Genomic DNA, 13936 nt, shown 5'->3' on the forward strand with positions numbered 1-13936 from the left:
GCTACGATCAATCAATGCAGCTAACACTTTTCCCATTAATAACCTTAACATTAGAAAGCAACATTTCCCCTTGACTGAGTGAAATTTGACAGCTGAAATACAGAAATTTCATGGAGCACCCACAGGCGCTTTGCTCAAGTTCAGTCCCTTGTACATACCAATTGGACCAAAATGAATACTCAGCCTTACTTTACCGATGACCCATTTGTATGAGAAAGTTACAGCCACAGAGCAGGATAAGCTTCATAATAGTATTCTCTTTAGAAAACCAAGATTTCAGTTCAGATTACTGGCTGGCTCAATCTTGTTTAGAGCTCAAACACTTCCCTCAAAAATGTTCCAAGACCACACTGACTTTCGTGCTTCTTTCAGCCAGAACCAGGCACTTCCCTTTCAACTGATGTTCTTAATGCTCCCCAAAGTAACTAGTCTGCTAGAGCCTAAGCAGAGGTATTTGAAAATTAGCACATTTTCTTTGAGCTCCTTCCTAACTGAAGCCTTTTACTTCCCCCCTACCATCCAAATTGACCACTAAGAGCTTTGACAAGCATCCCCCCTCCATCTTTGCTTTAATTACTGTAGGTGCCATTTGATAGCAGCCTGACAACTTCAACTCTCGGCCCACATGGCAAGGCCTAACCCCCCGTACCTATGGGTTCCCAGGCCCTGCACGCATCACTGCTTGAGCCGGGAGCCACCCGGCCAGCACAGACAAGGTGTTTTACAGAAGACCGCGGTTTCGTGTCGTGCCATCCCTACCAACCAACCCCGCTGCACAATCAGCTCCAGAGGAGTTTGTGTGACCCCCACCCACCGCCCCCGTGCCCAGAGCGGCCGCAGGAGAGGCTGCCGAGGCCCCCCCGTTCCTCTCGGGCTGCAGCAGCCCCAGGGGCCCCGGCTGCTCACCCCTGCACGCCCGGGCTGTATTTTCTGGTCTTCCAGGGTGTGCCGGGGCTTTGCAGTGCTGGCTGAGGCGGCTGCCGCTGCTGGTGGGGGGAGTTGTTGATGGCGACGCCCCGGCTGCCGGAGAGCAGGTAATTCATCCCATAGGTACTGGCTTTATTCTCCCGTTTCCTACGGCCCGGGTGGTACTGGTGCTGCTGGGGAGACGCCGGCGGCGGCGGGTGGGGGCTGCGCGCCAGGTGCGACGGCTGATGGTGCCCGTTCACACCGTTCACTTTGTTCTCGTGGAAGTTAAAAAACTCCCCGGGTCCGGCCCCGCTGCCCAGCAGCCCGGGAGGAGCCACCGCCGCCGCCCGGGGGCCGCAGGAGGAAGAGGAGGAGCCGCCGCCTCCGCCGCCGCTGCACGATCCCGAGGAGGAGAAGCCGGGGCTCTCGGTGCCGGACTCCACCGACGAGCAGGAGGACGAGGAAGACACGGAAGGCGACTTCTGCAGCCGCCGCCCCCCCTCGCCGCCGCCGTTCACTGCCGCGGGGCCGCCGGCGGCGGCGGGCACCAGTCCGGTCAGCAGGGCCGGAGGGGAAGGCGAAGGCGACGGCGGCGAGGAAGAGGAGCAGCAGGCACCGCCGCCGGGCGCCCCGAGCCGCACGCAGCTGTGGCCGCGGGGCGGGGAGGCGGCCGAGTCCAGCGCCGGGGAGTTAAGGCAGAGGTAGTGCGGGAAGCTGGCGCCGCCCCGGCCCCCCACGCCCTGCGAGGTCTCCCAGATCTGCATCCACAGCGCATTCGCGGGGCCTTTCTGCTCGGGCTGGATCCAGGCCACGCGGGGATCCATCCACGCCCGCCCGCCTCCGACCCTCACGGCCCGGCCAGAGCGCCGCGCCGCCGCCCCGCTCACCGCCCGCCGCGCACTCCCTCGCCTCAGCGCGCCGGGCCCGGCAGCGGCGCTAGACGCGGGCCGGGAGCAGAGGCATGTGTCGCGGCTCGGAGGGAGAGCGGCCGGAGGCGGGGGGCTGAGCCGGGCGAGGCGAGCGCGCCTCAGGAGGAGCGGAGGCGGCGCAAACTGTACCCGGCCCGGCGCTGCCCGGAGCGCTCCCCTCGCCGTTTCCAATGTGGCGTCCCCCTCGCCAGGGCCAGAACCGGCACTGCGCATGCCCCGCAGATTTTAAACCTTCACTGGAGACGGCCGCCCTGGCAACCGCACATGCGCGCTGGCCACCCCGGGGGGAGGGACCAGGCCCGCCGAGACCGGGGGGAGGGGGAGGGGGAAGGACGTTGCGAAGGCTTCCCCCGCTCCGGTGCGCTCGCCCTCCTGCGCGTGCGCGCTCGGGGGGCGTCGGGAGGGTTCGGAAGGCGTCGGGTGGGAGGCGGGGCCCGGCGTGCAGCGCGCCTGCGCGGCCCCGCCCTCGCAGCGCCCCGCCCTCCCTCCTCTGGGCAGGGCCGCGCCGGGTCCGGGCGCCGCCGGGCAGGGGGGAGCGGTGCAGCGCTGCGGGCTTGGCCGCGCTGGCAGCGGCCTGTGCGAGGCCGCGGCGGCCGGAGAACGGGGCGGGGCAGGGCAGGGCAGGAATCAGCCGCGTCCCAGCGGCGGTTCTCCGCTAGCGCTGCGTTGTCTCCTCCGTGCCGGGGCTTATCCCTTTGGAGAGGTGTAGCCCTGCCCCCACAAAAATAAAAGGGTGAACTAGGGACTAACTGAGATGAGAAGTGAGTGCAGGCGGACCTGCTTCTGGAGGGGCTGAGCGGGGCTGGGCCGACCCCTGAGGGGGAGGGCGGCCCTCCCCAGAAGTGCGCAGGTTGTGCGGGCAGGCAGAAGCACACGATTCCTAAGCAAGGGGGGGGGGGGGGGGCTCCGCTCGGCTTTCTAGCACCAGGAGAGCACCGTGAAACACCATCGTTTCCACTGGATCCTTAGGTTGTTATTGGGATGGACTCTGAAGGTGTTGGTGCCAGTTCCAGGGGTTGTCTCTGTAATGGATGTGTTTCATGTGCAGCGATCACTGGGTAAAATGCATGTGGCTGTTGGAGTGTGAGCCACTGCAGATACACGGGGCTTGTTCTGTGGTCTAAAGATTGGCTTTAACAGCCAGCCTTCCAGAATGATGCTCCTAACCGTTCTCTTTCAAATCCAGTGATTTGGCCTTTTCCTTGAGCAGCTGCATCACGTGTATGGATCAAGCGTCCTCTCCCCAAGTCTCCAGGAATCACCAGTCAGTTGGATACAGCCTTTACCTGACTGCAGAACAGCAGAGGGAAGGGTCGTACATGCATAATGAGATGACGAATACTATTAGAATCCCAGTGACAACAGCCCTCCAGTGCAGCTGCATGTTACATCTTAGGTGATCTAACAATATACTGCCTCAGAAGCAGGAGAAGGAGAGGTCCTACTCTCCATAATCCTGCTGTCTCCTTCCCAACTCCCTTGCACAAGCCCTGATACTGATCAAGTGAGCCAATTTAACTTACTAATTCAGAAGAAAACTCACTAGGAATAAAAGCAAGAGTTTTCAGCCATTCATTTTGAACGAGCTCACTTTGTGACCAGAGCTGATACTAAGGAGGGGGTGGAGAGAGGATGAAAGAACAGGACTGTCATTTGTTAGCAGAGAGTAGTTGTATTTGATGCAGCTGTATTCTCTAACTATACCCTCAGACCAGAGCAAGAGAAACTGATTTGAGGGTGACAGCCAAACATTTATTGTTGGAAGTAATTTAGAAAGAGCAAGTCATTCATTTGTTTTTGTTGAGAAACAGATCTGTTTTCAGGAATAACAGCCAAGCTATGCATAAAAGTACACAATAAACTAACCAAAACCATACCACATGAAAAAGCACTTAAGATTGTCTCATGGAAAAACACGTTCACCAGAATTTCCATGTGATGAAACCAAAGCACCTTTCTAAATGGCGTCATCTACTAGGTATACGGATCTTTGGCAAAGGTTTCAGCTGCTTGTGTTAGTGATTGCAGTCCTTGGGTTCAGAGTTCATCTTCCCAAAGAATTCTGGATATTTTTGTTTTGGTTTTAATTGAACTTGAATGGAGACAAATAAAGAGGACCCTCAAGTCTGTTCTTTTTATAGAAATGCCCTAAGAAATAAACCACAGAATTATACTGTCTCTTTCTTCTTTTAGCCCTAAATACTTTGCATTCTTGCCTCTATGAGGACCCAGGTTCAGCAAGGAGACACGAGGATGGGCAGTATTTCTGCAAGCCTAGCCAGTGTGGTATGCTGGTGGTTGGAATGATTGCTTTGTAGATCCACTTTGAAGTACTAAGGAGGCTGTAGAGCCCAGATCTCAACCTTTTTAGTTCCGTGTTCTCACTTTTCACACAACAGGTGAAGATCACATCTTAATCACACACATAAAAATCTTAATAAAGAAGTACTGATCAGAGGGTTGTGGGGTTGGTGGATTGTGGGATTTTTTTTGGGGGGGGCGGGGGTAGGGATAAAAAAGACACAAGTACCAATCTTGTAGAGGCAATTCCAAGCTCTGCAGTTTCATGACCTTTTTTATTTCCTTCCCTGCCCTGCTACCATCTATTAAAAGTCAGAGCTTTCAAGAGGGCCTGATTTCTCACGTTGCTGAAATTACCTCCAACTTCATTTTGAGGTCCAGCTGGTAGGGACCGCTGCACTGTAAGAGGCAATAACTCAAATGTAGCTTTTGTTTGAGCAGAGACACGGTATTGCTGAGACTCTCATCAGTGGCAACACTGTCTTGGAAGGGGTCAGGCTCTTTCCTGAAGCAGCTACACTCTTCTCAGAAGGGGTTTCCTCTCACTGACTTAGACTGTGTTCCTGTAGACAGAATTTCTGAAGCTACAGTGGTGCTTTGTCAGTTCTCTCTATGAGATCAAGGCAGCAAATACCATGAGTGAAATAGAGAGCATGGGACGGAAGTTTTGGGCACAGCTTACTCAGTGGTCAACATTTTAAGACAGGAGAAGGAAGTCTCCTCTGAGAAGTCTATAAGCAATGGTTGGTTAATAGGCCAGTTGACTCATGTATCCCATGACAATTCATCAAAGCTTGCTGCAAGTCACTGGAATATCTCTGCAGAAAAGGAGACATTACATGTTACCTTTGTAAGTGTGTATAATATGAAGGAATAACACACAATAGCCTGTTGTAGGACAAGAAAAAATGTGGTCTTCTAAAATCAGCTCTTACACTCTGTTTCTAGCATCCCTATTAAGAAATCTAAACAAAGTTTGTTTCTAATCTTGTCTCCTTAAAGTGAGAATTTCCCTCTAGAGGTAGTAAGTGAGAATTTCCTTTGCAAGGATTGATTTTTAAAAAGACTGGTTGATTTCAATTCAGTTGTCTTTTACTGAATGAAACCACTCACTGAACGTAAGACTCAGAAAGTTTGTAAGTCAATATAGTTTTGATCATTAAAAAAATTTGCTTTCTTTTTGAAAGAGCTTCCTTCCCACTGGTGAACTTGTGAGGATGCAGACAATGAAAAGATCCTCACCTCAGGAGACACAATGCCTTGTTTGCCGTGGGGAAGTTCAAATGCTTGATTCATATCATTAACATCATATAAAAATGCCTCATACTAGCATTGTCTGTCTTATGGCGGTAAGGCGATGTCTTTGTATCTACTCTTTTTTCATTACTTCACTTTCTTAAAGGTAACATTTAACTTTGAAGTTATAGAACTAATGACTAACAATCTATATTGTTATATTGTATATATATTGTTATCTCATTGCTTCTGAGGTCATTTAATTAATGTGTTATAAATTGTTTTAATCTGGCTGCTTGTCACAGAGAACACAGCCATAGCTCCCTTGTGGATGAAGATTATAATTCAGTTTCAACTTCAGGCAAACACCTCTTTAATTTGGCAACAGTGACAGTGCTGGAGTCTTTGGTAACCTTGTAGTTGGTGACCTGATGACTGCAATTCCAGCTCTGTGAATACATCACACGTTTTGGTAAATAATGGTAATTGAGTTGAATTGAGTGTTGCCCAATGGTTGCTATTATTCTTTGGGGTTTTTCTTAATGAACCCTCTGAACTCATTAATGCACATAAAGGCAGATAGTGTCTCATATCTTTAATATGCCTCAGTTTACACCCCTGGAAACAATGAGATGCAAATACAGCATACCTGTGTGATGCAACCCTAGTTTTGGGAATTACCAGCTGGGCATTGCCACGGGTGTGATTCCACCAGGGCGGCACAGTGGCTGAGGGGCAACCAACAGGTTCTCCAACAGTTCACGCTCTCCAGAACATCTCCAGGATTTTGTCCCATATGGCGTTCATTCTGGTCACCCACAATCTCTGCAAGCCTCTGATGCATCACATCCTTCACACTCACCAGCTCCAATCTTCTTCATAGCCTTTGGTGGCCCATAAGCTGGATGGAGAAGGCACAGAGGTAGGGTTCAGCAGTATATTTGACCAGACTTATATCTGCTGAAGGCAGGAAGAAGAAAGAACTGAATAAATCACAGTCTCGAGCTGGATGAGGGTGTGAGAGAAAGGCTGTCCAACCAAGGAGGTGCATCTCTTAAGTGACCTTCGGCATTGCTAGTCACCAGGAGACTGTGTTGTGGAGGAGGTAAAAAGGAAACAGTTTCTTAGCTGTGGTCTTGTCACTTTTTTTTCAGTAAATACATTCCTGAGCAGGACAGCAGAGATACACTTTTCGTCTCTCCAATGGAGCTGATCACAATGGGGAGACAAGTAGAAATCCAGGACAGAAGTTTCTCGTTCTTACAGAGCATGATTTGGGGCGTTCTTGTAATCTGTCCTCTGGAAACATGGGCTTTTAGCTTCTTCAGAATGGCTTCTGTCCCCTATAAAAGAAGGCCTAGCGTGAGTAACCCTGAACAGGCTAAAATAATATTATCTTTGCCTCATTAAATCTTCCACTTTGTTCAGTCCTTCCTCTCTTCATGGCTCTACATCTTCTTCTGGTGAACACCGAGCATCAGCCAAATTTAGGGTGTTGAGGCATATTCAGAGCCAGTTAAAGTGCAGAGGCTGAAACAGCTGTCAGCCACCAGCTGTCTCTTCTTCCCACTCCGTCTTCCCCCACTCTAACAAGGGTTGACAGCCCTGTGTCAGAGGAGCTGAACAGATGATAAATCAACAGCTGAACAGCTGCAGCTGCCAGCCAGGCATGTTCATACACATGAAAGTCCTTTTCTAGCTGCCTACATAAAATAGCTGGGTGGTAAATGGAGAAAGCGTGGGAGGCAGTTCACAAGCCGTTCAATTACGCTTGCAGTCAGGGTGGCAGGGTGGGGAGGAGAGGTTGCATGGACAGCCAGGTGTGATTCTTGCCTCATTGCTGGATGTTTGTCACCACTTCTGGCAGGAACTCTGTCTTGGAGACCTTTCATTACCGTGTACGTTGTATAGATATGCAGTAATACAACAGGAGCAAGATAAATGTGTCACCTTGATATACCCACGTTCTATTTCCGTTGATACATTTGGAGCTCTTGTAGGGTTTACTTTCAAAATGCTGCTTTATTATGAATATTTATTTTGGTTTATTACACAGCAATTAAACATTTAACACAACATTTTTTACAGTATTCCGTATTCCGTGACATAAAATGAATCATTATTCAACTGTTCTATATCAGGGGTGATCTATGCAAATTTTTAAATAGTTCTTGTGTTCTATTTTGCTCCTCTTCCTCAGCTAGAGAAAGTTTGGAAGAATACAGGTTTAGGAAGGTTTGGGTTTTAACTCAGAGATTAGGAATTTCTGCCTTTAAGACTTTCCAGTTTTCTTTAAGAGACAATATGCTGCCAGAACTAACCTAACTGAAGACAATTAAATCTTACAGACTTTTTCTTCAAAGGCTTATTTAGATATGGAAATTAATTTGTGATAACAAGCACAAAGAGTGTTTTAGGAATAATTTTAGGAGTAGAAAATAACCTGAGAGAGATTATAAATGAGTGACCTTTATGTTAAATACATGTAAAGCTCTTGAAAGTATTTTTCTAAGTGGGATCTGAAGAGCTGCATGAAATCAGGTACTCTGTCTTCCTGCCCTAATTAATGCAGAACCCTGCAGAGTTGCTTTTGTAAGAAGGATCACTTGCCTTTGAGTGGCAGCTTGAAAGAACACATTAAGGAGACTCTTATGAAATTTCATGGGAGTAAACTGATCGGGATTCCTCCCTTATTCATGTTTGCAATCTAGGAGATCTCAGGATCATCTTTAAGTTGTGATTCTCGAGGCTATTGTGTAGAAGACAGTTGAGGGCATACAGAACCTGCTGCGCGAATCCTGGCAAGAGGAAGGAATCCCAGCTGACAGTGTGGTTGCACAAGCTTTAAAATGGAAGGAGAAGATAGTTCTGTCTAGACTGTCTGCTAGGAAAAGAATACATAAGTAATGCATTGTTCCTCCTAGGAACAGTATTACAACAAAAATGCTTTCCTTCAGATCTGTTGAATATAAACTTTCTGCTGAGGAGAGCAAGATACTATTAAAAAAAACAGGATAAAAAAGTGCTAAGACATACGGGACAAGCTGTGAGAGAGCTGATGTAAAATGTGCTTAGTGAGGAAGTGCCCTGGAGCCCTCATCTGCCGCGTTAGCATTGCATCAGATAGGGCACCAGCTGCTTCTGTGCTAAACCTGGAAGAATCATTTATGCATAGCAGAATAACTGTGGATAGATTTAAAGAAAAGTTACATCAGGTGTCAGCAAAGACTATCGTGGGGAAAGATGTAACTCACTTTTATTAGCTTCCAAGCTAGATCAAAGCCATATTTGATCTTGTACAGATTTGTAGAAGCAAGTTTATCTTGCGTGGTCAGCTAAGTATTTTTCATTGGTTCATCCTGCCTACTGGTCCTCATTTATAGGCAGCATATGCACATACCTTTACGCATTAACTCTTTAAATAGAAACTGCACTCTGTTGCAATGTACTTCTCTCTCCTTAGGTACATATCTGTCCTGCATCTCCACCTTCAAATCTATTATTTTTAACTGTTCTTGGGCCACAACTATATCACTTGGATGTCTCTGGAACAGAAACAGCTTGATGCCAGTATAAAAGTGCTGACACGAGCCACATTCACATTGGCCCATGGATAAGTGAGCAGTGGAGTACAGAAGATCAAAGGAGAGCAATTTTTATTTTTTTTTGGCAGCGTTTTTAGGTAGCATTAATGTTCAGCAGCTGTAGAATAGATTAGATAGGGACTGATAGGAAAGAGTAATATCGTTTATCACGTCCTTCAGAATGAGGGTAGGAACAAGGATGGGGAAAGTGTGAGTCAGTAAGAGAGCATGGCTGGACATTTAATCTGATGTAGAGAGAGACCTGGAAATAAGGAAAACAGAGGTGGAATGGACAAATGTAGGTGCTGGCCAGAGGGGACAGGAAAACTGGCAGAGCGCTGACTCATCCATCAGCACACATATTTGCCATTTGCTATTTGGAGGAGCTAAAGTGAAGGCCAAGGACCACCAGAACAGTATTCAGACACCTCTCCCCCAGACTTTCTACCAGCAGTCCAGCTTTCTTGCACTGAATCCTCCTAGCTCAATACTGGAACCATATAGCACTTTACAACTTCCTCTGTTTCCCTTGAGACATGACCAACAGCCTCACCGTCACTTCTTTCCAGTGCATGGACAGACTGTGGACAGAGATCAGCTGGGACTTCTGCAGGACGTCTTCAGTATGTCAGTACCATTTCATGTTGGGACCTTACGCACATGCAGTGAAACAGACACGTCTTTGGGATCCTGATGACTTTAGATTAACAGAACATACCTGAATATCCCAGAGCCCCCCTGTGATAGCAGTGCCTGTACCTCCTGTCTGTGGGCATCAGCAGCGAACATGATAGTTATCTGCAATGGCAGTCTCCACTTCACAGCCATGTGAACTGAGTTAAGGAGTCTGTTCATGATATCAGCATCCAATCTCACAAGTGTTGGCTCCACAGTAAGTCTGTGCTTCAGCTCCTGGGCTGAGGAGCACTTTAGGGACACATAGGTAACCTTGAAGAAAGAGCATTCATTTATTGTGGTGAGAGTGGAAGAGGTGTGACGAAGGAGGAGTGAATCTGTCTACAACTGCTGTCCTGAGGATGTGGAAGCTGCCGCTTTCACCTTTTGCCCTGTATTTCTTCCCACTGTTTTCTACTTTCTGCATCCTTCTGACAAGGAAAATCCTTCCCCTGCCCCCAGTGTGATATGTTTCTTGTGGACGACAGATTATGGTACATAATATGCTGCTTAGCCTGGCCGTAAGGATTCTATTGCCTTGTGCTGGCCTGGAAACGACCTCTTGTTAGTGCTCGCATAGCGATAGAAGGCAGGGTGGAAGTGGTTTGACCCTGATGGTGCCCTTTATGGGAAGAAGAGCTCTGCCTCAGCTTTCTGCACAGCTGCAGAGAACAATGACTTGACATTTGTACTGCATGGCCTAATTCTTTGCTGGGCCTGATTCAAATTCATTCATTTTGAACTCTCGTTTGGGCCACATGGAACCTAGCAAGGATTATGGATAAAATGTTTCGGTCTCACGGAAATCACATCTGCCGTTTCCACAAGGAAGAAGAAATGGTCTGTGATGTCTCAGGGCATATCTTACCAATCACCCAGGGAAGTTTCAAATCAGATCTGCTAGAACAAAATATTTACAGTATATATTAGGAAAGACAAAACCTTTTCTAGATCAAGTAGAGCTCTGGCTGAGTGCCCAGCCTTGCTGCCAAACAGCTGGCCTTGCACTTAGAGCAGAAAGTAGAGAAAGGCAGTATGTTTCTCTGGAGGAATCTATACAGAGGTTAACAGAGGTAAGAGACATTGTTCCCACAGACCAAAATTACCTGAGAACTTCATTAATATCCATTCCAAATGCTTGCTGGAAAGCCTTTAAGAAAACGGATTTACTTAAAATGAAAGCCTATTCAAAGGCTGCCATTCAAAATGCCCTTGGAGGCATACATCCCTAGGCTGAAAAATATGTTATGGAAAACAACCTCTATCAACAATAGAACTGTGCTTTGTATTTTGCATTTTTCCCTACATTTTATGCTACATTCAATGTACTTTAGACATATTTAGGTTGCAAATCATTAATACATGTAGGACCAAAATCTGCTTCTGGTCACTACCAGCATTTCCATTTCTGCTCCTTCTGTAAACAGTGCTTTGCCTAAAATTCACCAGCACAAACAATTCTATGTTAGAGTCTTGATATTATTTAAAAAAATAAAAATAAAAACCCCGCAACAGAGAAAAACCAACAAAGTAAAACTTTGCTTCAGTAACCAATTTTTTCTTCAGTTATTTTCCAGATAGAGACTAATACTGTCACACTAATGAGAATAGTGGTGACATACTAATAGAAAGTCATGTAAGTGACTTACAGAAGCTTGCTTTTTCCTAGCTGACCATGGTCTCACTTGCTTTGCTTTCTATTGCCGCTTGGAAGGCTCCTCTGCTCAGCCTGCACATATATGGGCCAGTATGCACCATAGTTATTTTTACATACAAGTACTTCTGGGAAGTGGATAGAGAAGTTGAATTCCTTGTGTGAACATCAGACAGTAATTCTGTTTGTGCAAATGGTTGTGGAGTAGATTTTGTATTTGTGTCACTATTTCAGATTGCTAAGGGAAATATATTTTGCTAAAGGAAAATTAATTCAGGGCAAAAAATATGTTGCAAAAGTTAGATCTCATTAGTCAAGAAACAGAAGGAGCATTAGGGATGACCATGCACAACAAATCATTTTCAAGTATTGGTATCCAGTAACCCATCTTGTGATCGTTTCATGAGATAGTCCATAAATTCACTACGTGCAAAACAACGTTACATGAATAAAACATTGAACAGTTTGGGGGATTTTTTTAAGTGAAGGTGTTCAGAGAACATCTGGGCAGAGAATAGACTAAATATACCAACAGCTGGGATGGAGCTGTGGGCCTCAGAGTTTTGCATGCCTAGGTGCTGTTACCTGTGGAGAGTGAGGGTCCAGGGCCACTTGCTGGATGCCCTCTATGTCTAAGCACAGTTAATAGTGGATCCATACTGTGCCTCCATGCATGTATGTGTGTGTGCATGGCTGTGAGCAAGGGGGGGTCTGTACCAGCAGCTGCAGTGGGGCTGCAGCCTCAGGGGCTTGTATGTCCAGGTGCCAGTGACTGGGGAGACTGGGCTGCCAGGGCAGCTGCTGGGCGGACTGGGTGCTTGAGCCCTGCTGCTGGAGGGATCTACCGTGTACATTTGTGTTGTGTGTATATATCTATTTTATATATATGTATACATATAGTACTGTATTTGGTGTATTTCCCACTAACAGACCTTCATTCTGGTCAGCCAGAGAGGGGAACAGGATGAGGCTGTTGGTGCTGTTTGAGTTTGTGTGTGTGCTGAGTGTGTCTGTCTGTGCTGATTTGTGTGGCCAGCATGTATATGTGTATATATGTGTTGTAGATGGGCGTTTGTATGTGTGCCTGCTGGGAATACATGCTCAGCCTGACTGCTGGTTGGACCTGGGAGCATGGAGCTGTGGGAGCCTCACCTCCCAGGCTGCTGGATTTGGCAACCCCTAACACCTAGAAATTACAAGTCTGTAATGCTTATACTTCATTGTACATCTGTGAACATTTAGGAAGAAACTGAATCCTTTATATTTGTTAACATTTATGTTACAACAGCTACAGCAGAGTGTCTGAAGCTTAACCCTCAGGGCAGTTACTAAAATGACAAAATATTGGGTGAAATAAGGTTGCATATGCTTTATTCTTGTTAGTTTCTTGTTCTTTGCTCCATCTGATAATGCTATCATTATTCTCATCTGCTGCAGAAGAAAAAAGTCTCTCTCCCTCCAAATCCTGCCCAGGAAAACTCAGTTTTCCTCTACTCTGCTAAGTCTTCAACACTGAAAAGGAATCCCTGATCAGCAAGCCACATCAAAAACTGTTGTCTCAAAACGAAGTGCTTTTAGAGAGCTCTGTGTGTACACCATGCAACATTTGGAGAGATCCCCAGTTCCCTACCTATCCCATGGGCCTTCAGGCCTGTTCGCCTGGATGTCTCTCTAATGCCAAACACAGGTTTTGCTCCCAGCACCTCTGCCCCATGCACAGTAAAGTAAAAAATTAAGTCCACTCTGGGCAGGAGAGCTCATTCCTGCTGGCCCCCTCTCCCCCAGCTCCACCCCTCCCCCCCCCCCCCCCCCCAAAAAAAAAAAAAAACAAACCCAAAAAACAAACAACCCAAGAACAAAACCCAAAAAAACCAAACCCAAAATAACCACCAAAAAATTCCAAACCCAAACAAAAATTGTAAGGCTCTGAAAGGCTGAATTTAAAAATTCTCTCTGTGCGTTTCCACCTTTCCTGGCCTGCTTGGCTAAGCATCATGATAGCAGGTGAGGGTCTATGCCCTAAGTGCTGGCAAGGAACTGGTCTAGTTACCAGCAAGTTTGTAGAGGCTGGTGCACCTTACTGAGAGCTGCTATACTTGGGAGCCGGAGGAGAAAGAGGATCACGAGCAGGAAGGTTACCATCCCTGTATTGTTCTACACATGCAACATAGCCACAGATGACTGGTGAAGACCTCTGCTGATCACATTTGGATGCTTGTTTTGGGGTATATTCTTATCTTCTTCTGTGGTCCACCTCTGGGAGAAGCATAATGCTGAACTAGAGGGGACTGTCCTTGGAATTGCCACTGTGACTAGCAATTTCTGCTGTAGGCAGTGCTTTCTGGGGCCTGGAAGCTGTGATGCAATAGGTACCCTGCAAGCCCACGCCTGTGCAGTGCCACAGTAAGACAATTGAGAACTTTCTGGCTGGATTTTACATGTAACAAAATAAGTTAGATTATCAGTTCATGTTTCTAGTTAGCTTAGCGTTAATGCAGACACCAAGTGCTAGAAGATGACATTATTACTCGATAAATAAGGCATGGCTTGTGTTACTTCTGATTTACTTTTTTTGATCTGTATCAGAAAGGGGAATAGTCAAGAAAATCCCTTGAGATTTAGCCACAGTAGCAAACGGGGTTACATTT

The 13936-nt window shown here is 47.1% G+C and overlaps 1 protein-coding gene across 5 annotated transcripts in view; it reads right to left on the minus strand.

Moving 5' to 3' along the window:
• Positions 1 to 2155, minus strand: part of TENT4A (terminal nucleotidyltransferase 4A) — a 61192-nt gene extending 59037 nt beyond the window's left edge. The window contains exon 1 of one of the 5 annotated variants that reach the window (XM_040586627.1): positions 907 to 2155. In XM_040586627.1, coding sequence (XP_040442561.1) covers positions 907 to 2051 — 1145 coding nt within the window. In that variant the 5' untranslated portion in view covers positions 2052 to 2155. The remainder of the gene's footprint in view (positions 1 to 906) is intronic. The other 4 variants (XM_040586626.1, XM_040586624.1, XM_040586629.1 and 1 more) reach the window with 4 other exon arrangements.
• Positions 2156 to 13936: the final 11781 nt, after the last annotated feature.

Source organism: Falco naumanni, chromosome 3 (genome assembly GCF_017639655.2).
Source record: "Falco naumanni isolate bFalNau1 chromosome 3, bFalNau1.pat, whole genome shotgun sequence".
NCBI classification, from domain to species: Eukaryota; Metazoa; Chordata; class Aves; order Falconiformes; family Falconidae; genus Falco; species Falco naumanni.